Source organism: Pseudopipra pipra, chromosome 1 (assembly GCF_036250125.1).
Source record: "Pseudopipra pipra isolate bDixPip1 chromosome 1, bDixPip1.hap1, whole genome shotgun sequence".
NCBI classification, from domain to species: Eukaryota; Metazoa; Chordata; class Aves; order Passeriformes; family Pipridae; genus Pseudopipra; species Pseudopipra pipra.
This window is the reverse complement of record NC_087549.1, coordinates 83,475,442-83,501,571: the sequence shown is the minus strand read 5'-3', so window position 1 is coordinate 83,501,571 and position 26,130 is coordinate 83,475,442. Positions and strand designations below refer to the sequence as shown.

The 26,130-nt window shown below is 39.3% G+C and overlaps 1 protein-coding gene and 1 long non-coding RNA gene across 3 annotated transcripts in view; one reads left to right on the top strand and one right to left on the bottom strand.

Annotated features, from left to right (window-relative positions):
• LOC135417826 (uncharacterized) overlaps positions 1-7,505 on the top strand; it is a 64,945-nt gene extending 57,440 nt beyond the window's left edge. The window contains exons 3-4 of the long non-coding RNA XR_010432228.1: positions 4,413-4,516; positions 6,820-7,505. This is a non-coding gene — a long non-coding RNA (uncharacterized LOC135417826). The remainder of the gene's footprint in view (positions 1-4,412; positions 4,517-6,819) is intronic.
• CDH20 (cadherin 20) overlaps positions 1-26,130 on the bottom strand; it is a 121,537-nt gene that overhangs the window by 36,672 nt on the left and 58,735 nt on the right. Inside the window, exons 1-2 of one of the 2 annotated variants that reach the window (XM_064662333.1) lie at positions 18,378-18,562; positions 1,016-1,383 (exon numbers count right to left, since the gene is read on the bottom strand). In XM_064662333.1, coding sequence (XP_064518403.1) covers positions 1,016-1,258 — 243 coding nt within the window. In that variant the 5' untranslated portion in view covers positions 1,259-1,383; positions 18,378-18,562. Of the gene's footprint in view, positions 1-1,015; positions 1,384-18,377; positions 18,563-26,130 lie in introns of those variants that run through there. The other variant, XM_064662330.1, reaches the window with a different exon arrangement.

Genomic DNA, 26,130 nt, shown 5'->3' with positions numbered 1-26,130 from the left:
TTAGTATCCACTCATTATAGCAGTATCTGATATTCTAGATGTGTAAAAACTTAATTGTACTGTTCAAACACTTAAGCACACTAACTCTCCCCATCCCCAATGTCAAATTTGTCACCTTGGTGTAGAATAGAAGCAAACCTAACGCTGACCATAAACCTTTGAATAACAGAGTCAATACTTTAAACAATTCAAGGTCTTTAAAAACAGTTAGAAAATAAAGAAAAAGAATGGTTATAGTGAGGCAAATTATGATGGCAGATATCACTGATCTGACTTCCATCAGCTTGTTAACCAAGGAGCTGCAGAAAAGTAAATGCAAAATATTACCAACTAAATAGGATGAGCTCAGGAGTACATTTTACACTTATTTGTACTGATGTGTAGGTTCTTGGGGTATACAGGACCAAAAAATAGGACCCTTCATGATTGGATTTAATGAGCTGTCCCTCTACTCTTCCAGATCTGTAGCAACTTCTCTGTAGTCCACAGAATTAATCTGAAGTCAAGATGTGGTAAGCCAGAAGATACTCTGACCCTAGAGATTTGCAGAAAGCAAAAATTGAAATGTCAGTTTTCAAGAGAAACTGGCTATTTAATTTGATTGTGAATTTCAGCTTCCAGCTGACTTGATCATGGATAGAAGCATGATCACAAACTCTTCCTTTCTTTCCTAATCCATATATATCAATATAACCTTGCTTTGCCTTGACATTGTAGAGTCCCTGGAAAGATCGCTGCAGATTTTCCAACACTACCTCAAATTACAGATGATGATTGATGCAGCAGATCTCTTTGAAACAGGCAGATATATTGACAGCCCCTTGAAACAGAAATTCTTCCCAAATGAAGGTGACATGAGGCAAAAGCTCTTGGGAGCAGAAGTGAAATTAATGTGGATAAATTCACTGCCTGAAAGAAGGTAGAGGCATTTAGGGAAACATCCTGTGTCTCACCACAGTCCACAGGCACACAGATGTATATACTCTGCCAGATATCCTCCCGGTGCGGGTCTTACCTTCCCGACGTAGAGAGGGTCAGTTCCCGTGTACTCCTCCAGAACAAAGAACTGGTTCCACACCCAGCTCCTCTTCATACGCTGATGCAACTTGTCTGACAGGTTGTCTTCTTGCCCTTCAGTGAGGGGCCTGGCACTTCCTGACAGCACAGTTGTAGTAAGGTCCATTAGTCCCCAAAAATACAAGGAGATGCCAAGTCCAAACAAGTTCTTTGCATTGTTCATTCTACCTGAAGTCCACATCTGTATACTAGAACTGACTTAAAAGTCCAAACGCAGTATCTTAGGTCCCTTGAGAAAAAAGTAAGTTCTCTGTGTAGTCCTTTGAAATGTCCAGGAGAGGTACTGGTTCTCAGAAAGGCAGTGTCCTGTAAAGTTAAAGGAAATTCATAGGAGGATACTTTTTCCCTCAAGTCAAAAGAGTTTCCTCAATAAGAAAATATGCTATAGAGTATTTATTCTTCTATATAAAAATGCAATATCAGGATGCACACTTCCTGAAACCATATAAGCTGCAGACCTGGAGCACTAGACAGAAGAAACATTAGGGGTTAGTCAATAAGTAAGAGTTCTCTACTTTGCTAATTTAGATGTAGTGTTGTTTTGTGATATTGATTGTCATGAGCTAAATGCATGCTTTTTGGAAATATTTATGACCAGAAGTCCTTAGAGAATATTTAAAACCAGTTCACTCTGGCAAATTATGATAGCTAGTGAACAAGATTTGGCAACTGTCTTTCTGTTTGGAAACTATGACATTGTCATTACATACACGTCCATGCACACAAGTCTACATAAGTATAGATATTATTGCTGTATGGCAAACCTTGAATATAATTTCTAGCAGCTCCAAGTTATTTCTAGTTTTAATTATTCTTTCAGCCTCTCTGTTGCTGGAATTCAGGTTTCACACTCTGCTGCCTCCTCTCTGAGGAGCTGATTGCTGCTACGAATGCAATATTTCTAGAATTTGAATGGTCAGTTAAATATTTTATAACCCACAAAATGTTTCACAGTGCTGATGGCCACATGCTATTGTATAATTTGTCCAAGCAAGTCGAGCTAACATATTTTTAACTTGACAAGCCTGTTTAGGCAGAGGAATGCTGACCTCTGTCAGAGGACACTTTCTCATCAGTCTAGGACAACTTCTGTTGTCATGAAGTGAGTTTAGTTGGTGACATCACTCCAGGCTATGGATTGTAGCAAACCTTTCCTTCACCATTTTGCTAAGTTTAATGACTTGCTGCTGCACTCAAGTTACTCTGTTAAAACACTCCATACATCCTCTGTTGGCACAGTATTTTTGCTAGTCTTCTAAAGAACTCTTCTTTCTCATTTCATGACAAACAGACTCATTAGGAAAGGCGTATGGAGCTCTGAGGCTTAAGCAAATAGTTCACACCTCATTTTACTGCTGTTCTATTCTTAGATCTTTAGGCTTAATTAATTGATTTATCCTGTGGAAATAAAATGTAGCAGATGTCTGTCAAATATTTCCAGCTGAAATCCTTGAAAGATTTCAAAATCATAAAAAGTATTTTAGACAGTTCCATGATAATATTTTGAAGTGAAGACTAAGACAATACAAAGTTTTTAACAGAGAAGAAGAAAGTGTTTAAAAATTCCCCAGCATCCAAGCTGCTACAACTGGAGAACTGGGCACACTTAGAAATCTACAGAAACAGAAATTCAGAAATTAATCCAAAACTTGGCTGAAATCTGAAAACACCAGTTTAAATCTGGAAGAGATGTCCACAGTGGGAGTAGAGACACAATAACTATCTAAGGCTAATTTCTACACAAAATAACGTTTCAAAGTATAAAGCCCAGAAGAAGTACAACTATACAGTGCTGCTAGCCTATACAGTTGTAAAGTGTAGCAAAATAATAGATCCTTTACCTTGAAAAGTTTACAATCTAATCCGGAATAAGCGCAACAAAGAAAGGACAAACTATAAGTACAGAACATGGTAAATCTCTTCTAAGCAGAGCAATGTACAGAACTGATGTCTGTTTAGACATTGGCTACATAACGTGCTAGGGCTTGTTGTCTGCAAAGGCAAAGAATGGGGATTTATCCAAGCAGTACAAGCCCAAAAGGACCACAGTAATCTCTGTGTGTCTGTCACTTCATGAAGAAGTTGGCAGCTGTTTGTGAGAGGCAGGGACGAGGCCCAGCTTGCTGGATGCCCACAGTCAAAGGAGTACAAGAGCTGTGTGTGCAGTGCTTGCCTCTCTCTGTACTGTGATTCCTTTGCTCCAAACAGCCAAATACACATTTATGCTGAAGGAAGAAGGCCGAAGCTCTCTGCACATAATAAGTATGACCAGCTTCCTCTTGGCATGTTGCAAATAGCAAGTTATTTTCAGCAAAGTCAGGGAGACATTTTTTACAACACGTTTTGCTGGCAAGTAAATGTGTGGAAGGATTTTCTACCACCCCCTGACATACTTTAAGAGAACCCAGTAAGAAGGAAAAGTGGGGGCAGCCTATGGTCCAGCAGCTAAGGTTCTGCCTGGAGTCTTTGCTTTAAGAAATTTCATCTACTGCACAGATCAGTTACATTTTTGTTTATGTGACAAAGCGGTGATACAACAAAATGGACCAATTCCTGTGGCAACAAGAGCTGTATTTGTAGGTGAACTCTCAAACCACAAATTCAAAACTAATGGTGCCAGATGTCTCTTGCAATTAAGTTCAGCCGTAAAGGATCATCAGTGCTTAGGCAAGATAATATCAAGACGTTGTCAAGTGAACTCATAGAGTTACCAGTATACCTGTAATGAGGCAATAGCAAAAGAATTCTGATCATCAGTATGCTTTTTATGCACATGTGCATTAAATCAGCAGAAAGCAACATAAGTAAAAACAATGAAATAAAGGTCAAGAATAGGGACATAAATGCTTCAGGCTCTCTGTGATAACAGCTTTTATCATTTGAATGTGCACTTCCATGAGGAACCTTTCTTGAAAACAATGTGCAACTCAGTGGTCCCCAGGAGTAACATCCCTAAGAAAGCAACATTATTCTGGGGCACAGCAACTGTCAGGAAATTTGCCATTAAGTAAGGTAAAGTCTTGTAAAAGTATGTTCCTTTCCTGAGTACCAGTAATTTCCCCATTTAATGCCAGCCCAAGGTGACATGGTCATATATTTTTGTAGGAATGGAAGAAATCCCTACCGTTGAAGTGGAACAGATTTTTTTTTTTTTTTTGTTAATAGCAGAGTTTCTGGTGTTTCATGTCTTTCCAAAACTGTGAACAAGAAGGCTCAAACTCATAGCATTTACTGCTTGCTTAAAGGCAAATGACTACTATTAATAGCAATGTTTAATCCAGAATGGTTCCTCTCTGTCTGAGGCTGAAGGTAAATGACATTTTTTTCTGTCTCAGGTCCTGCCCTGGTGTTAAAAGAATGACAAAGGTCTCTGTTAACTTCTGGACTGAGGCACTGCTGATCTCTCTGGGTCTCTTTTCCCGCAGCTTCACCATCACAGGTGTGTACTATTGGTCTCTGCATCTGCAAGGCTTGCTGGTCAAGGAATATATTTCTTAGCAGTATAAGAAGGTACTCATATACATTTAGGGTTTGTGGTAATGCAAGCGATGGCTGAGCTACAGTTAAGGCCATGGGTGACTGAGTGTTTTGGAGGACTCATGCACGTGGCTTCTTCACCAGCTGAGTGTGATGGATGAGTACAGGGTCACTTAGACTGTAGATGCAACACTTGGTTAGAATAATAGCCATATGCCTTGAATGTACAAGCTTGATGGGATCTCTAGACTTAGGTGGACCATAGTGATTTTTGCCACAGATGGATGGCACAGACTTTGAGACAGAGTCTGTCTCGGGCTGAGGGAGAAGTAGTAGTTTCTTGCAGGGAATCTGGACTCATCATACAGGAAGGTGTTTCTTACCATGACTGAGTGAGGCAGAACTGAACTTTCAATGTTCTCTTAATGCAAGATTTTTCTTGGAGCCCTTCAAAACTCATTCTTAAGGAAATCTGCAAAGATGGAACTGATGAACCTCTGCTTGCCATATGTTTCATGACCCAGCATGGGGATATGCAAAGGATTTGAAGGCAGTAAAGAGAGGGAAATCTTGTTTTCCTTGCTCTCACACAAAAATTACTGAGCCCAGGAAGACTGCATGTCCAAAATCTGTGAGATTTCTGCAGACAGTGCTTTATTTTTCAATAACAATTTAAATATTTGATTTTGTTACTCACAGTGGAGTACTCCATTGTAAAACTATCAGGTGTATCTGGGCAGTTTAGATCCCTGACCCAAAGTGAATGCCTTTCTTGCTCCTGTTTTTGTGATGAATATTTGATTATCAGCTCAGTTGTTTAGGTTACTTTCTCTGTTCTTGCCCTGCAAACATCACTGAAAATCCTTTTTTCGTCAGTCAGCAGTTACAAATGTGGTTTTTGTCTCCATAAATACCCATGAAGATCTGACTGAACTCTGTGCTGCTGGTGGTCTATACATGGTACAAAGGAACTACCTAACTCTTCTACACACAAAAAAGTCACAATAATGCACTTTCCAACAATGCAAATACAAATTTCTCTTTTAGCCCATATTGCAAATTAAAGTAGGCATATTCCAAGTGTGAACTACTCTTCATGCTCCAATTTTAATGACACCCCCTGACACATATTTGTTCTGTAATTAAGCTATTCTTAATTGAATATCTAATTCTGGGCAAAGATGAAAAGGAAAATGAAATAACTGCCAGAACCAACTTCTAGTATTTCTTGAAAGTGACCCATTTATCTTTTAATTCTGAAGAGAACAACAGTTCCAAAGAAAGGATAAAAACATTAATAGTTTGGATGACCATATGGGCACCCAGAGAGTTCCACTAGGATTAAAACGTATTGTGCTCAATACATTTTTACATAAATGCCAAGAATTTTATAGTCAAAGTGCTAAGCCTTGAAAACATTTACAGACATACTTAGTGTATTCATCACATTGAGCAAACGGTCTGTCAGAAGGTCAGTGGACTATTTGCATTCATAAAATTAATTACAGGCTTATATCTTTTATGCCTGGTCCTTCCAATGGAATTTGCTGTGTGGACTCAGCACTCTTGTAGAATGCTACAGACTTTAGTGGATCCCATGCAGGCACATTGCTTGAGCAGAGGCAATTCATTTGGAGAGGACATATTACACTGAGAAAGTGGGCAGGAAAGAGGCAACTGGTTTTAAACTCCCTCTTCCATTTTCTCAGTACATGAATACACAAATACATGTGATAATTTGAATGTAAATGCTTCTAATTTGTAAATGTTTCTTAGCAGCACATACACTGCACTAGGAATATGCTAATGGAAAATGATTTCTGTGTTTAATTACAGATTTTCCTCCCAATATTTTGACAAAAGAAGCTGAACAACTTGGTAATGACCACAGTAAGAAAAAGATAAAATTGACTGAAAAGAATTCTCTGAGTTTACTTTGTTTCTTGACTTTTTGTGGTATTTTAAATCAGAGGTGGGGGTGTGAGTATTGTGCAATTTTTTACCCCCCGTGGAATGGATTATTCTTTTATGTTTTCACAGATTGCTTCTTAGGTTTCCTGAACCTCATTTGCCTACTGCTTTTTTATAAGACACCTTTGCAATAAGCCTACAAGAGCACCAGTCAGTAGGAAGCTGTGGGCTGTATTCTGCACCAGGCAGACCACCACAATAGGTGCCTAACACCACCTGCTAGGGATGGAGTCTCCACTGATCCAGGAGCTCAAACCTCTTAAGCAACTGATGCAATACTTGTCTCGTTTTTAGGCCTCACCTGGAGTGCTGTGTCCAGTTCTGGGCTCCTCTGTACAAGAGAGATGTGGAGCTCCTGGAGCTATGAAGATGATTAAAGGACTGAAGCATCTCTCTTGAGAGGAAAGGCTGAGGGAGCTGGGCCTGTTTAGTCTCGAGAAGACATGGCTGAGAGGGAACCTCATCAATATCTATAAGTATCTGAAGGCAGGATGTCAAAAGATGGGGCCCAGGCTCTTCTCGGTGGTGCCAAGCAACAGGACAAGAGGCAATGGGCAGAAACTGATGCACAGGAAGTTCCACCTGAATGTGAGGAAGAACTTCTTTGCTGTGCGGGTGACGGTGCATTGGAACAGATTGCCCAGAGAGGTTTTGGAGTTTTCCTCACTGGAGATATTCAAGAACTGTCTGGATGCAATTCTGTTCCATGTGCTCTAGGGTAATCCTGCCTGAGCAGGGAGGTTGGACCAGATAACCCTCTGTGAGCCCTTCCAACCTTGCCCATTCTGTGATTCTATGAAATCCTAATGCTTGCAGTATCTAAGTTAGGTACCTCTAAACAGGCTGCCTGGTTATAGTCATAAATGTTTCGGTACTACTTCCAGAACTTCCTATTTTTATCTCTGGCCTAGGCCAGTTCTACTGTTATTACCTGTTGTTATTCTTTATGCATAAGTTTAAATTAAAAGGAAAAACCTAGAGGTATTTGTTATTTTTCTTGAAAACACACTTGGCCTGAACATGTATTTTTATTTTTACTTCATTTTATTGAGATCTTCATAAATACAATGAAACTTGACAACATACCATATGGTGCATAAACATTAACTCAGAATACAATCCATTGTCATAAAATTACATCTACAGAGTAGTCAACAATCTCTCCTGGGACACATCAGTGAACTCATTTTGCTCGAGATCTGAAGTCCTTCAAAGCTATGGAGTGCCTGCAGAGTGAAAAATCCCACAGAACGACGGAGGGAGTCCCATTGTATAAATCCCAGCCCCATGGTTATAGATGCATAAAGAGATCAAAAAGAATGAAAGATACACAGAATCACAAAGTAAACATGTCCAAATAAAATGATGCTGATAACTTGCATCAGGGGAAGATCTGATGCCCAGCTTTTACTCAGTGTGAGGCATTGTAAGTACTACTGTAAAGAGCAGTACAGAAGTACAAGAGAGTTTCAAAAGCTCCATGCTGGTCTAACTAATTCTGTTGAAGTCAGCCTCCACAGGAACTAAGTGTGGTGTTGAAATACACTGGAAAATCCAAAAAAATTCCAGATAAAACAACCCCCTTCCATCAAGGATGTGCAAAAATACACAATACACATGAAAATCATACTAATTACACTTTTTAAAGCAAAAATTCCTTCTAGTTCTCACATTCTGACTACTTTTGCCATTCTCTCAAAACCCCTATACAAATAACTTTAAATTGTGAATTAATGCTCATGTAAACTAGCACTTTAAAAAAAAACACATTAAGCCTTTCCTCCCCAAAGCGTGACCTTTCTTGCTTTCTTTGCAGCTGTACATAGGAGCCTGTTCTCAAACCTGTCTCTAGGCCTCAAAGCAATATAAGTAAAATCTGTGGTATCCTGCCAAGAATGAGAGGATGGAAAGGGTGGAATTTCCTGTGCTATAAAAGAGAAAGAAGGCTGAGTCAGGTGTGGAGTGGGGAGCGGGTGCGTATCAGAGGGCCAAGGGTTCTGTGAAAGCAATGAGAAGATGGGATGGTGAATGTTGCTGCAACCACCTAAGCTCTGCAAGCTGAGAGGCCAGCAGGAATAAAGATCAGGGATGGAGCCTGCTGCCATAGGCATTGGAATACTTATGCCCTAAACAGGACCTATTCACAGCTGTTACAATCCTTCATGAGAAAAATGTACTAATGTCTTCCCTCTATTTTTCGTTTGTTTCCTTCTGCTCATGTCCTTCACTTCTTTCAGATCCCGAGCACATGCCTTGCCAGATCTGCCATGCCTCTGCTATGGGATAAAACCTGTTCCTGTTGCACACCTGGAATGCATTTTGAACCTGAACTGTCTCTGTCTGTGCTACAGGTTGGCTATGGAAGCATGTCATGTTCTTTAGCTACAAAACATTGTATTTCATGTACACTGGTCCCCACAATATCATATATTTCCATGCAACTGTGAAAAATGGTCTCTTTCTTATCCCACGGCTGCTGGACAGATGATAAGGCTCTCTGATACCCCCTAAATGCCAAAGACAGAAAAAGCGTTATCTCCTGTCTATAGACAGACATGAGAAGCTGCTGTCTGCCTGAATCAGATAGAGGTAATATTTCTTCCCAGGCATGAAGATCAAAACCAATGATTGGTGAGGGCCTATGAGCTGTCACTAGAGAAGACAACTTCCTAGTTTTCTTATGACTGTGTTCCTGCTTAACTTGGCATTTCATGCACAGTTTGTCATATTAGAAATGTGCCCAACACAACCCATTTCCACAAGCAGCTATTGAAGAAAAAGAAAGGAATGGGCTACTTCTTTTTCCAACCAGAAACTAATATTTTGCTATCTCATAATTACTGTATGCACCCACTTGCCCATAGTGTGTAGTGGATGTTTTGTTGTTGTTTTTGGTTTGTCTGTTTGTGGTTTTGTTGTTGAGGTTTTTTGTAGGCCCCCTGGTGGTCTAGTGGTTAGGATGCGGTGCTTTCATTGCTGCGGCACGGGTTCGATTCCTGGTCAGAGGAGTTCCCCAGGCAGATGGAGCTCGTCAGCCCTGTAAGGCCATCCATCTAAGAGAAGGTCACTCTAAACAAACCTGCATCCTGAGGACCTCGCTGCCACCGTCTGAGCTTCCTGCCCAGGCAGTTGAACCTCAGGATTAAAGTGTGGGCTCAGTTCAGCGCACACTGTGTCTCACCTAAAAAAATCCACTGCGCAGGCTCGAAGGGTAATGACCTTCCCCAATCTTCGTTCGCGAAGACTGGTCATACATATATTTTTTTAATTTTTTTTTTTTGTTTGTTTGTTTCTTTTTTGTTTGTTTCTTTGTTTGTTTGTTTGTTTTTAAATTGTGTCTGTTCATCAAGAAAGAATATTCTTTAACTTAGAAAATAGCCGTAGGTTCTCTAGGGGATGAAAATCTTTCCTCTAATTAATATTTCCTGAGTCTGACATTGCTTCAGAAGTACAACACTGGCATCTGTACCTTGCGTTGATCTTTCTGATTGCCTTGTCTGAGCATGAAGACATATGCTACTAACCACCAGGATAAACATTTTGAAGTCAGCTTCAAGCTACTGTATATGAAATCAAACCAGCAAAAGAAACAGAAGTCTTACAGCCTACTTCTCTGTCTGAACTATTAGAGTCTACCTTGTTTTTATCACCTAGCTTCAAAGTGTTTCTAGAAATACAGAATAAGAGTGCCTGGCCTTCACAGGCCACTTTCAAGCTGAAAGAATAAAGTAAGAAGAAATAAAGATGTACTGACCTCATTTGTCCCAGAATGGCTCTAATACAGCAAGCACAACTTCCATAAAGCCTGAAAAACAACCTCAGATACTTTGCTTGCCAGCCTCTAGATTTTGGTCTTCAAACTCTACTGCTGCAGTCTCCACAGAGAGTGTATTATCTAACTGTCCTCTATAAATGTGACATTAACTAACAATATCTACCCCTCACAAATAGGTATGTATTACCTATTTCCCATCTTCTTCATAATCTACTGCTGTAACATGTTTCCAGCTTTCCCAGGTGGGAAGATGAATATTCTGGATGAGGCAGTTCCTCTGCCTGGATTGCTTAATGGCTAAGAAGAACTAGCATTTACTAGAATATAGGAGATTTTTTTAGGCTTTTTCTTGCTGGCAAACTCTTTGCTTTTCAGTTTGTTCCAGGTGAATCTTTCAGAGGAGACTCCAAAACCCCATGCTCCATCTGTCTTAGTATTCAATTTGTAATGGTGATGAAATAGCAGCTTTTGTAAGAGCTGAGGTATTCTTGGCCAAAATTCTCATCCTTCCATTATCTGCTGTGAGCCATCTGGTTGCTGTCCTTCACAGGGGAGGATCTTCCGCAGCTGGTTTGAGTCTGATTTCCCAAAGAAATGAGTTTATGTAGTGATATAATTGCACTGATATTCTATTAGTATTGTGAAAGACAAATAGAGATCCCAAGGACTGCTGTATTTCATAGAATCATAGATTCATTAAGCTTGGAAAAGGCCTCTAAGATCATTGAGTCCAACTGTTAATCTAGCATTTCCATCTGCTCCCTGGGAATTAGCAGGTACATTAGAGAAAGGAGACCCAGGTTAACACCTCTACTGAGGAAAGTATGGGCAGTTATACAATCTCTTTGACCAAGGGATCATCCTGCATGCAGTTCCAGAGTAGTAACTGAGGTATTTTATCTGGTATGACCAGGGAGCTGGAAGGAGCTGATATTATTGTGTATGAAGAAAGAGTTATGGGGGAAAGACATAACCATAATAAACTAAGTTTTGTAGTTCTACTCAACTTACAGAAGTCTTACAGAAACATTTTATTTGCATATAAATTCTAGAGGCCACCCCACTGCTTTAAAGCCTTCTTAGTGACTCAGTGGTGGCAGTACATATCAATGCAAACTTTGAGTATGGACCTGAAAGTAAGGTCTCCCTTTCACTGCTCCTCGTGGTTACCAGTAGGTAATTTGGTGCCTATTTAATATCTAGGCATACCTTTTCTTTAGGCAGGGAGACATCAGCCAGTGTATGAGGAATTAAAGACCCTGACCACAGCACATAAACACAGAAAGGTCCTACAAACTTTTACTGCAGGGTCATCAAGGCCCATTTCTCCCATTGTTGGTAGCCACTTCATGTAATCCTTCAAGTAGTTTGAGAAGATCCTTTCTTAATTCTCAAGAATTCAGACACAGAATTGAAAATATGCAATCAAATGAAAGCCAAGAAACGCATAAGTATAGGAGAGCTTAAAGGAAAGCAATTATACGTTGCAGAAGAGCTTCTCAAATGAGATTGCAGGTTTGCTGTTAGCTCCTCTGTGTGTGTATTTCAGCAAAAAGATTCTTCTTACATACCTGTTAAATCTATTCTTTCTTACTTGTGGATCTGCATTTTTATTAGCAAGTTCTGTACTCCAACTTTTTGAGATAACAGGATTGGCCTGTCAAACTGGATCTCTGCTCTAACGTTGAGATTTTTGCCTTTGAAAATTGCCAGTAGCTGGTACTTCCAGATAGTTAAACTCCTTCTCCACATGCTTAGGAAGTGATAGTTCAGAAATGAAGGAAATTCTGACAAAAAGAAACTTGATATCAGAATAGCTGCAACTAATAGCAGCAAAGAGGATTATACCAAGAAGCTGGAAAGATAGTACATCCCAAGTGGAAATGGAGTAGTCTTCCAGTCTGATACAAGTGAAAGCCTAATGAGAGAAGGTGTAAGAAAAGGAGAGAATGTGGTATTTTTCTGAGATATTGAAACATGCATTGCTGGGAAAATATATGATACTTGAAAGACATGTGCATGCAAACTTAAATAATTTGCCTGAAAGACAGTTACACAAGGAAATTTTGCTTCGAAGTGAAGCTGAAAAATCCAGCCTTGATATAATTTTGTTTCTTTCTCCTTGTGGGAGTAATTTGATTAATTAAATATTTTGTATTTGAAATTTCAGAGAGGGGAAGAAGTGGAAAATAAAGAACAATGGGAATAAGCACCAGTGCTCAATGCTGAGGTCAATAATGTGATACTACTTGATACATAATCTTAGTTAACCATAAAAAATAAGACTGCAGTGCTGTGAGATGATGGAAATGGTGAGAACAATTCCTTGCTGACCCTTGTAATCGGCTTATGCACTGAAGCGTGAGTTTTGATTTCTTCCTTTTGACTGAAGAATCATTTTGTCTCTTTAAAAAACTGGAGTCGTATAAATATCACCTTCAGTTCTGTCCAGTTTTCAGCCTTTTGCTACATCTTCTCTTTTTAAATTTGGTGGAAGCATGAAGAAATAGATAGATCCATTTTTACTTCATCAACTTGGCTTGATCTTAGCCAAAAGCCTGATATAGTGCCCAGTGAAAATTGATGGGATATTATATATTATGTTCTGTCTTCTCTCAAGCCATATAACCTACATTTTTGAAATCTTCTCACTGAATTTTCCCTCAGGTACTTCAGAAACAACGTAAAGCAACAGCCAAAATTAGTGAATACCTTCATGTGATTACAGAAGATAAGTGAGTTCCTAGAGGACTGGCAGAGAAAAACCATTTTACCTATATTTAAGGGGGGGGACACGGTGGGATAGAGGAACCTGTGAATTACAGAGCCTTCTTTACAATTTCAATAGGTGGAAAGTTACTGGAACAAACAACCAAATTTTCAGCATCTAGAGGAAAATAAGGTGGGAAGGAATAGCCAACACGGACTTGTGAAGAATAAGTTGACAACAAAACCAGCCTGATTTTCCTCTCTGTTTAAGATAACTGCCCTAGCCTGCTGTGAAATGAGAAAAATGCAATATATTTTGACCATCATAAAATGTTTCGCACAGCTCCACAATTCATTCTCAAAGGCAACATAGGGCAATATGACCCAGGTGAAATGAGACTGACAGGCTGGAAAACAACTCAAAGGACCACTGTCAGCAGCTCAGTGTTAAACTGGGAGTCAGCATCGAGTGGTCCTGCAGGATTTTGCTTCATGACCAGTACATTCAATGTTCATGCTAACAGTTTGGATGATGCAATGCAGTTACAAAATATGAGGAGGACACCAGGCTGGAAGGTTTTGTAAGCATTTGGGAAGATGGGGGTAGAATTCAAAATGATCTTGGTAAATTGGAAAAATGTTTGGAAATCAATACCAGATAATTCAATAAGGACAAGTGGAAAACACAAGCCTTGGAACAGCAAAATCAAATGCCCAGGCATAGAGAGGTGACTAACAGCTTATGAGTCAGCATTGTAGTAAAGGAGATGACCACAAAATGAACAGAAGCCAACATTTTGATGCATGGGTTGTTCAAAAGGAGGAAAATACCACTCTGTGCTGTGTCAACAGGATGTTGGGCAAGTTGCTTGTGTTGAGTCTGTGGAGCATTTTACTGGCAACTTCAGCACAGAAAGGCAGTATATCACATATTAAAAGGAGGTGTGGACAAACTCCCAAACTGCTGCCAGGAAGGCAGCAAGAATTTGAGCAGAGATCTGAAAAAACAGGAAGTGAAAAGGTTAAAAAATTGTATTTTTTGAGTCTGGAAAAATGAGATTTGGGTGAGGGCTTAAAAGCAGATTTTTAAAAATTGTAATGCATAGTAACAGGTATAATAGAAAGAGTGCTGCTCTACTTCTTAGTTTCCAGCACAGGTGAAGGTGCAATAAACCTAATTTGGAGCAAGAGGAATTTAGGTTACAAGCAAACCAAACTTCTAAGAATAAGATGGGTGAAATATTGAAACAGATGACCAATAGAAACTGTTAAATCTCAATTATTTTTTAGCTTTTTAGAGAAGGCTCGAGAGTAGTCTACTGGAAGCTGTTTAGCTGATCTCTGATCTTGTATCAGAAGCAAAAGACAAAAGTAATTTCGAAAAGTCCTACATTTCTATAACCCTGAAATGCAAATAAAATCACATCTTTATAATGTAAAATAAAAAGTCAGAGGACTCATTATGTCTAGTCTACCTCTGTCATTTCTTTGGGTCTTTCCAACTCTTCATCTCCTCTTCTATTAGGCTGAATCCACAAACGCCAATCGCCTCTACTGTGTGATTACTCAAATAAACCAGTTGGTTGTACTATGTGGTAGAGGGAAACCTTATCAGGCATGGATAATATTGTGAGGCTTATGTGAACATACCAAATGAACCCTGGAACGATCAATGTTTCTCATGACAATTAGGAAAAAAGATGAAGAAAAAAACCTCATGCTTTTCTTGATCATCAAAAGAACTTGGTCTTTCCAGGACAGAAGGTGTTTGGCTGGATTGCCATATTGCAGGACTGATGGGGAATAAAGCATTCACTCCAACTGTACTTTGTTTGCCCTTGTGGGTCCCCATTTCTGTAACAGCAATAATTTCATGACAAGTAAATCAGATACAGAGCTTTGTATGCTTAAATGGTGTTTCTTTTAGATTATCCCTTCAAGCAGGAGGTTGTACCCTTGATCCCAGTATAAGGACTTTTGTGTTTCAAATCTGTAATCTCCCTAACCACATTGAGGTGCTGCCTTCCTTCATAAAATGACCATCAAATGGTGTTCTATTGATTCAGAAGGGGCCTCTGTTTCTGCATGTGCTAATTGATACTTTATTAAAGTCTAACTTACCATACAAAAGTGCTAACTAGGCCAAACTCCCTGCAGCTTTGTAAAAGACCATTATTCCCCATTACCTTTCAAATCCCTATATGAGAAGATAAGGGCTATCTACCCACTTTTCTCACTGATTCCTGCCTCTGAGAATAGGTTCACAGTCTATGTAACCAAGCAAAAATAATTAACTGACCCCTCCTATTAAGTACAACATATTTTCAATAAAACAAAATTTTAATGCCAGCGACTCCATCATGTGTTGCTGTACAACATCAAGGGCACAGCAAGAAACACTTCTTTGCATTAGTCAGTTAAGATATGAAAGAGACCCCCTCTGCCTTTTAAAAATTGATCAACACTTTCTATAAGAATATGAGTGTTCATTTTCATGCCTTATACACTCACTTTTCTGTTTATCTACATCCACCTAAAGCTGGCATTGATTCTCTCACTTTTGGCCTATGATGTCTTACAGCAATGCTCTACATTACTGCATTTGATCTTGGATTTGCCATGTTTCAATGTGAAGCGAAGTGTTTTGACAAGCCTAAGAACCAAATTTTCCCCAAAAAGCTTCTGTCCTACTCTCTTGATTTGTACAGATATTGCATTGGGCAAATCTTAATTGCTTTGCTCATTTGCACCTTCCAGTGGACTTCAATAAGAATATTCAGGTGAACAGAAACACGAAGACATGACGTACAGTTCTGCAGAGGCATAGAAAAGATACATAAAAGAATTACAGCACCTAACTATATACTTTGTAGGTACAACTGTAGATTTGGCATTTAGAGAGCAGAATCAAATGCCTATATTATATCATTTGTGCCCATTAGCCTATTAATTGTCTCATTATCAACAGTGAATAATGGCAGGCAGAAAATGCGTCTGAAGAAACTAAAATTTTATTCAGATTCTATTTATACTACTGTGACATTCCTTGGGATGGAATTGCAATATAAATTCATAGTATTACCTGTCAAAAATCTATCACCTCCACTTCAGCCACTAGAATATCTTTCCTTAAAGAAATATTTTCCCTGCCAATCACATGATAATAAGCAAAATACAGCCTAAATGAAATTTTCTACTTTTTAATGTCAGAATGATCTCCACTTGCACAATATAAGGAAACTGGGTTTCTTAATATTTCACTAAGGTAAAATAAAATAAAATAAAATGTAATACAATATACTATACAATAAAGTGATATAATGTAATGCAGCATAATATGACACATATGGAAAGCACAGTGTCCATTTTACCTAGAAGAAACAGCATGCTCATGAAAATGCATAATTTGACAATACCGGGAAGGGCAAACCCGATATGCATGCAGTTCACACCCATACATGCTTGGACAGCTCTAACACAGGGGGTCTATGATACACCTTTAAGTCCACAGTTTGAGATGCACTGAAGAAATGAGCAGATTTTATTAGGTCAGTTGCCAATAATTTCAAGTTGAAGATCAAAGGTAGAATAATGAACCACTGAGTGTGACTGACTTGGGAAGCCTCAGCATTTTCAGGAGGATTTAAATAGGGAAGTGGTATCTTGCAAAACTGATATAGGGAGAGCACTGCAGTGTGGTGGAGTGACATGGAGATGTAGAGGACTGGATTGTCCCAGTTCTGCATGCAGGCAGACTCATGCACCACCAGCCAAGGCTGAAACAAGGTCTTTCTCTTGTGCTGTATCTTGTGCACCACACCTGCTCTGTGGGCCTGCATCTCCCACCTGCTCCAGCTGGCAGAGACAGTACCTGGAATCCCAGACTTAAGAAGCGCCTATAAGTGGTTGTGGGCAATCGGTGGGTGCCTGGGTTACACCCTCTCCAGTCATTTTGAAAGAAAGGTGAAAGACTTTATTGTGGCTGTCCTGGGTGGAAGCTGGACACTCTGTGGAGTTTGTACATTTAAAATTCAGGCAGAGGAAAGCCTCTGCCCCAAGGCCAGCAGAGTCTGCCCAGTCTGGTCCAGGAAGGTCTCACAGACCCCCTGTGATAGTGCCACCCCACTGTGTGGGGAGTGTAGTTGGCTGGGAGGCTGAAGGGATGGCCCTGATGGAGCAGCAAAATAATCACTGCTTCCAGTGTGATTCAGAGATAGGAAAAAGAAAGTGAGAATTTCCCCATGCATGGGAGCCAGACTGCTTTGCTTGCAGAGCTTTTTAACAGCAATTTACCGGTCTCTGCAGCTTTTTTAAAAAAATGCAGGAGTTTATTCTTTAATGTTAATCCCCACACACCATTAATTTCAGAGAGTGGACTCTGTAGTTGTAGTTCCTAATCATTTTGATACTAATTAAAACTGAATAAACTAGAACAATTTGAACAATGTGACCTGGAAAAATATGTCAAGGACAATAAAACTTTTGATTTCTGGTTTAACGTTTATTCAGTATTTCAATAAATGATATAGTGTCTGTCCAACATTATTAATTAGCACGAGCTTCATTCACTGTAACTGTTCTTTCTCTTCCAAGAAACACATATATCGGCAATTTTGTTTTCCCACAAGGCACATTTCAAAACAGCTTGTGTTGTTTCTCATGCAATAACATATCAATCTGAGTATATTGTACATAATAAGATATACCCTAAGATAGAGCGCTGCACGGATTTTTATTTAGAAAGACACCTTTGATGTTGTGTGAACTAAGAAAATTTTAAATTCTACTGAAATAAAAATGAAATTCTGTGTCACTGTAATCAATCTTGATCCATTGTAGAAGTATGGGCTCTGCATAAGTTCCATTCTAGTCTACTTCCAAATGTAAGCTTCCAACTAGACAGTCAAGACACACAGATTAGGTCTTTGAACAAGAATTTTCTGAAAGCATAAATAGAAATGTATATGCTTAGTGCCTATTTTACAAATCAACTTTTCAATTAGAAGAGTTTTATAACTTATTTAAGAATATCATGTCCACGTCACTGTTACTCTCCAGTAATGCATGGGTTTAAACTTACAGCCTACTTGAACAGACTATGAGGAGCAAATAATGGAATTATTCCTGAGCCTCTTATATGGATACCAATGACTGCAACAAACAGCTACTTACTATTTCTGAAGCACTGTTTCAGACAGTTTGCCTACATATAGATAACATAGAGTATTCATTGTTTCTTACCAACACAAAAATACAATGCTTTCTAAATCTTTCCTGGTTTTCAACAATCCACTGTATTCAGCAGGAAGCAATAGAAAAAATGTACTTTATGCCACTGAGAAAAATAAATAGTAATGTTACAACATACCTTCCACTATGTTTGCATTTCTCTGTTTTGTCATGTGCAAAAGCAGTTCAGTTTACATACTGCATTTCTCTTGTGCACTTCTCGGCAGTGTGTACAACAGGTGCTTCAGCAGCTCTGTCCTCTTTTTAACATAACCCACTCCAAACAAAAAGTTCTGTTTGTATTATAGCATGCAGCAACTTTCAGGAAAAAGAAAAGACATCATCATAAACCAATCAGACACTCTTTGTCTGATGATCTAGCCTCTTTCTCAACTGATGCACCAGTCTGTGAATGGGACCAGTAACCCACGAGGTGAGGTATACAGACACCATTCACTAGAAAGGATGCTGGGAGAACATAAGCCACATGAGTGGATGGTGGGAACAATAGCAAACATTTCATGTTGAGGTGGCTGGGAATGAATAATGCATGTGTTGGGGAAACAGTTGCCCCATTCTGGTGTAGAGGGGGTGGAAAGAGTGGGCATGAGAGGTACTTTCCTGATCAAGTTAGCATTTCTAATTAAAGTCAGCATCTGCACAGACCCAGAAGACACTGTATGGTGAGAAAACAATGTGCAAGCATCTAAGGGGGAACAAATTACTACTCTATGCACCCATAAAAAAGCAGCTCAGATGCAAAAATAGTATTTTATGTAGGCAAGCAGGCACTCAGAAGTGAAACAAAAGGACCAAGGGAAATCTAAGCAGGCCACATGTTCTTCTGATCTGGTATTGCTTATATATGCCATATAAATTAATGCTTCATCTCAGATGAACCATCCTTTCAAATTATTAATTAAGTAATAATCCCTGAGAAATGTGTCATTATCAACAGTTAGGAGCAACTTTATTATGTTTGCCCCAGGCTATTAATGCTTAAACACAATAGCCACTAATTGCAAGAAGAACTAATTTCCCTGGAATTTCACATGCATTTTCTAACTATCAGGTGACATACTTTTTGCTTTTAACCCTTGTTTTTTTAACTTGTCTAACTAGAGCATTGGTCAGTCAGAAAGATTATTTTCTAATCATTCCGCATAGAAATCACCATTAACAAAAAGAAAGCTGATTTTTGTTATCTTTGTGCATTATTAATTTTTTGTCGCAGACAACAACAGCAGAGGTTATAATCCCTATAAACAATGCATCAGCTCCAAGTTCAGCAAAGCTAGCAAAAGCACTTTCAATCAATGTAGTGAGCTTTGGATCAGTCTCGACAGTTTCTTTAAAAAACAAGCAGGGGGTCTGCTGTTTTCTAAGTTTACATTACAGCTCTTCTTCTGTAACATGCTATTAATGCAATAAAAAATAATTTCTGGGATGTAATGACCTAACTTTGACATTTCTTCCTGTCAGCTGTTTTCAGCGTAGACAAATCAGGTGGCCATAAGAATTATTATTAAGTATTGTTAAAAGGATAAATTGAGAAAATTAATCCAGAGGCAGGGGGAAAAAGTCTACCTGGAATTTAAAGTGATTTTCTTCACAAACACTTCTTCTCTCTGCTCAGGAGCAGAGTATAAGGAAAAAGCCTTAAAGAATAGCTGCCATTGTCATTGCATTTTAAAAGCATCCACATGACAATTTAAAAAGAACTGCCATTTCAGCTATTTCTTAAATAACCTCTTTCTTCCTCCTCAATCATGGAATATATTTCTTTCACTTTTTGACTAGCACTTTGGTTTTTTTTTTAATAAACTTACACACTCAATTTGCAGGAAATTATATTTTAAAATGTGTCTCAGAGGTGTTTTATCATAACACTTTCATTTGGGTTGAATTAATGTTAAATCCTGATTTTCAGGAGGGAGAGGAAGAGAGGGAGAGAACAAGAAAAGAAAAAAAGTTTAGCTTGTAGCCCAGCTACGAAACACAGTTATCTTCAATTTGCATTTTCGAATCAATCTTAGAGTAACCTTTATGTGTAATAACAGAATTATTCTGATACTTCTGAAACATATACAGCAGCAGTGTAGTTATCTGCTGGACTATACAGTCAAGAGTTTCTTCCCACTCTCTTCACCAGTGCACAGTTTGTTTTCAAGCCTTTAATGACAGTCCTCACTTCACTGTTTTTATTCTATTCCCCCCCCACCTACTTTTAGGTCCTCGTCTCTCTTTTTTCCCCATTAAGATGCGAACGGGTTGGTACCTCAGCCAATATGTCTATACATGCCTGAATAGACTTGCAGAAAAGCAGGGTCTCCTTTTGTCTGGGTCCGTATGGCTGTATGTCATTCCACACCAATAGGCAAGGGCTCCTCTCTCTGTGGGAGATTTCCAATAATTGCCAGAACAAATTAAACCGGGGCTTATCTGTTTCTCTCCTTTTTCAGCTTGAAAATGGAGGAACAAGACCAATTTTAACTGGTGACAATGTAGTATAGAAATAGATTGGATACAGCTTGTGTGAAGCCATGTAGATAGCAGCGGCAGAACACTGCTTTGAGAGGTGGTGTTGTACTACTCAGTAGTACAGACTCAGCCAATCCTTCTGATCTGACAAAGAAAAAAATGAGTTGGGAGTTTAAGAGCAGTCTATGTAGTCACCACTGTCACAGGTGGAGATGAATGAAGGAGTATTTCTGATCATACGTATAGAAGTGGCACTAAGGGACATGGTTCAGTGGTGGACTTGGCAGTGTAGGTTAATGGTTGGACTTGATGATCTTAGAGGTCTTTTCCAACATAATGATTCTATATTTCTATATTGGAGTAGGCTAGGCAGCCCAGATGAACTTTGTAGGCATACTTTTAAAAATAGAAACAAAGTGTGCAATAAATTCCAGATATTCCCCCCACACAAACACAGCTCCTCTCCCCTCCTTGTCCCCTACCACTTACACCTTGTGTTTTAGATGGCCAAGCACCACAAGTACAGCTTTAACCTGTGACAGATCAATGAGGAGAGTTCTGCCTTGTCTCTGCAGTGAGTATTTAGCAGTCTTGGGCTGAAAAGATTGTTTTAAGAGATAATATAGTGATCAGATGCAAATTTTCTATAGCAAAGAGCTGTCATCTTCCTTTGCAGATGAGATAAAGTGAGTTCAAAGTGCTTTCTCCAGGCAAAACCAGACTTGAAACCACACAAAGGAAATTAATTCTTTGACAGTGTCTGACAGACAGAAATCTGAACTATCAGATTTGAAAGGGACCATTAATTCTTGGGGCTGCTGAATGCCAATGAGAAATCCTAGGATCTTCTCTTGACCAACATGATTACTGCTACCAAATGAGAATATGTCAAACACCTTTCTACATACTGTTGTCACTCAAGCTCTAAAAAGCCATCATTCACTGTAAACTATCCTTTCAATTACCACTCTGCCTCAGTCAGGCTCCTTCAGCCCCAAAGTCAGTGAGAAATTAACAGTGAAAAAAAGTCCAGCAGTTCTCAGTGCTGTCAGCTTTCCCACTCTTTTTCTCTCAAGCTCTCATGTTCCTGACCCCTATTAGAAAACCAAGAAGGAAGCTGTGACACAGTAGCTAATGAATATCACAGGAGGTAACTTCAGGTTACTGGAACTAGGTGGAACATCTGTCAGTAAGGTCACCCTCATGTCCTATCACCGGACACCAGAAAGAAGAGATCACCACCACTGTCTCTGCTCTGTTTCCTCTTCTCTGAGCTGAACAAACCCAGTATCTTCAACCACTCCTCCTAAGCTATGCCCTTTAGTCCTTTCACCATCTTTGTTGCCCTCCTTTGAACACATGCTAATATTTTAATATTCTTATATTGTGAAGCCTAAAACTGCACGCTGTACTGTAGGTGAAGTCATGCCAATATTGAGTTGTAGCATATTTAGTGTAAAACTTGGGACAAATGTTTGCCTACTTTATTAAAGTAATAGGGTCTTGCTTTTGTCTTTTATATAGATGAGTCCATTTTAACATGACACAGAAAAAACAAAAATATAGCAAAAGAAATGAAAATATTGGGGAAAAACCACTTGCATTGAAAAAGAGTAGAATGCAAAGTCATATTTTCAATGTCAATCCTGAAACTGCCCCTTTGAGCTTGACAACTCTGTAACTTGTGTGTCTTAAATAAGCAATTTTGTTTCTTAAACAGCCTATGACTGAACTAATTATCTAAAGAGATGGCATAATTTTATATAATTTTTAAATATCTCTGGAGGAAGTTGTGCAAAATTCAAAATAGGTCCATTCTCCATTAGGTACACAAGAAAAAAATTAGCAAAGCGTACGTTTTACAGTGTGATCTTTAACTCTAAAATCTGTGAACAGTCAGCAAAACTGGAATGGCAAATCCATTCTGAATTGACTTTTTAATAGTCATAAGCCCAAGAATTCAACTTTTACAAAAGCACGGACTTCAGAGAGTCTTCAGTATTTCAGTCCCATGCATTCACATTACCAGCTATTCTTTTTGGTCAGGTCAGATATGGGCAAGTCACCATCCAATGGACAAATGCTCACATTTGAAAAGGGTATTTTTAGAGCCAAGACAGAGTTCAGCTTCTCTGTTTTGGACCTGAAACCACAGCAAATTTAATAAAATCTATATTCCTGCCAAGAAAATACGATCAATTTGAATAATTATTTATTGTCTAGAAGCCTTCCTTACTTAGGAGGAGTCAGTAAAGGGTATTCCATGCCTATAAAGGGGGCTAGATTGTCATTTGCCTTAATTAGAGCCATGCCGGAGTGAACCGAATATGGCATAAAATTGTAATTTCTTTTTATAAATAGACAAGTGAAAAAATAGAAAATTAACTTTTGCTGAAAGATAAAAATAGAAGAGTAATTGCATGTCAGGATGAAGTTACAGATGACCTCTGAAGTGGTCAACAAGGCAAAGTGAAGAAGAGGCAGCACTCACAGGAGGAATTAGGACCCATCTACCTGCTCACTGGTGACCTCTCTTCAGAGCCTGGGAAAGTGAGGACTGACTTTGCTGGTTGTTGCACCAAATCTGCCTGAGCCGATACTTTAAACAGGAACAAAAACGACTGCTTCAAAATGTGCAGGATGCCTTGCCAGTCAGCCCTGAAGCTGGGCAGGGAACAAAACTTTCCCAAACCAGTCACAGCCGAGTTGACATCTGTTTAACCTTTATTGTCTCGCTGTGCCACTTGTTAAAGGCTTAAAAAGCCTTGCTGCATTCACAGTGAGTGAAGCAGCAGCCAAAAGCAGGTTTGTGTGGGTGGGGTGATGGCTGCCCTGCTGGTCTCCATCCTTGGAGGTGGACTGTCCTACAAGATCACTCCTTGGCTTGGGGCTTTCCTCCATCCTGATAGTCCTGGGAGGAGATGCAGGATGCCCCTGAAATTAGGCATCATCCCCAGGCATGCAAGAGGAGACAAGTGGGAGAGGAACTAGTGCCTGGGTCGCCCATTTTCTACTTCCTCTTGTTAATGATGGCCCAGATAATTTCTTACACAGCCTCTCCCTTCAAAAACTGGAAACAATGACACAAGTAAGGGAGCTTCCATTTGGATTGGAGCAGAGGATCCTGACTGTATAGAGAGCACCAACCTTCAGTGCAATAGTGAGTGGTGCTGAAGGGTGGAAGCTCTTCTGCTCCCATGGCTGAGCTGCATGTCTCAGTAGGCTTCTCCATGCAACTATTTAATTTATCAGCACTTTGGACTGGTAATTATTCACAGAATCACAGAATATGCTGAGTTGGAAGGTACCCAAAAGGATTATTGAGACGAATTCCTAGCCCTGCACAGAACTAGCCCCAAGAGTCATACCATGTGCCTGAGAGTATCATCCAAACACTTCTCAAACTCTGTCAGGCTTGGTACTGTGACCACTTCTCTGAGGAGCCTGTTCTAGTACCCTCTGGGTGAAGAACCTTTTTCTAATATCCAACCTAAACCTCCTGACACAACTTCAGGCCATTCCCTCCAGTTCTGTCACTGGCCACAGAGAAGACATCAGTGTCTATCTCTCCTCTTCCCCTCTTGTTGAACATCAGGCCAAAGAGGCTTGGCTTTCCCTTGATAGGACAAGCTAATCCCCTGTCCTCTCTATTGAGGACCACCTGTTCTGCTGTTTGTTGTACTGAGGCAGAAATGACATCTGGTTATCTCAACATCCTTTGTGCTACCCTTGTGTTCAGAGCACTGAGTTCTCTGAAGGCCACTGCAGCTGCTCAGATTTTCTCTATTATACTCTCATAACAATTTTTTTAATGATTCAGCAAACCTACAGTACCCAAATGAAACACTTTCCTAGTTTCATTCTGCAGGAGCTTTTAAGCACTCATGTTGCTCTGCATTGTGATTCCCCTTGTAAAAGCTAGGGGAGGACTGGAAAATGTCATGGATGGGAAATTCCTGAGAAATGTCCACTTGCCACAGATACTTCTTGTTAATTCTGTGTATGGTGTGTTCTTCTGAACAGGACGTTAAAGTAAGCTCTTGCTAATGTGAGGCTATTAAAAAATGCAGTAGTCCTTTCAACAAGGACAGTAGTGAAGTCTTCTGTCTCCTTTCCAAATTCCAAATCAGTTAACAACCTGTGTAAGGCACTGTGCAAAACTCCATCACTAGATGCTTGATTTCTGCTAATACTTTCTGGTTAAGTGAATTCCTTTTGTAGTTTCATCTGTGTGTAGCAGTCATCTTCAGTTCCTACTGTGGACTATTTGAGAGTGTACTTTCACTGCTGCTCTGTTTTATTGTGATCTGGGGAAAAATGAAATAATTCTTGCACATGTAAATCTATAAAGATGAAAGGTTTTATAACTATATGTTAATTATTCATTACTAGTAGTATTACACATACTAATGTTTTCCTCAAATTACAGTGTACCCCACTGAGCCTAAACATGTTAAAGAGCCGTAGCTCCTTAAACAAATTTGGCATAGAACTCTAATGAATTTCACCAAAGACATAGGATCAAAATCAGATTTTGTGAATATAAAATCACTTCCTCACCTAGGGAAAAGTTTAGAGAAGGAAAGAACAAAGAGTTCAGCAATATGCATTGCTAATAGCTTATAGTGTGCCACGAAGCCTTTGCACTAGACAGAGCACAATTCAAAGCCATATGCACAGCAAAGATACTGAAATCTCTACTGAGCACAGGACTGACTAACACCACCTTCACAATTACCCTGTAGGCTGTCCAGCCTGATTAACTACTGTCATCAACAAAAATAGTGCCTGGAAATTCTTGCAGCTAAATATATTTTTGCCCTATAATGCAGTTTTGGGGCTAGATACAAAGATGTCTGCGCAACTGTGTGTAACAATCAACTATCAGCAGTAACACTTAATGGCTCTGTTCAGCGTAAACTGTGCACTTAGGAGTGATTGTAGTGTAACTATAGAAAAATACATTAACAAGTAAAGCTTTAAAGAAAAAAACTGCCCAAAATCAAACAGTAAGTTGGAAATGATGTTATGAATCTCAGGTAAATTCAATACAAACTACAGTAATTTTAAATAGGGATAGCAATAAAAAAGTGCTGGTATAAGGTTGTTACAAATGTGTTGAACATTTTGCTATTATGTTGCTTTTTCTAAATTCTACCAATGGATTCAACTAAAAGGAAATAGGACTACATTCTAAAAAGGAATCTTGTGCAGTGGTAATCACAATAGACTAAATGACTGCCTGTTCCCAATTTCCAGTAGGAAGCAGCTAGGAGCTTTCCACTTATTACAGGGGTATTAATGCTGGAATTTTCCTTTTCTCTGAAGCCTGACAGAGCCCAAGGTTGCAGTGGAAAGATGGACCATAGGTGGTGAGCAGCGAGGAGAGAAAAGGTGTTGGATGTGATCCT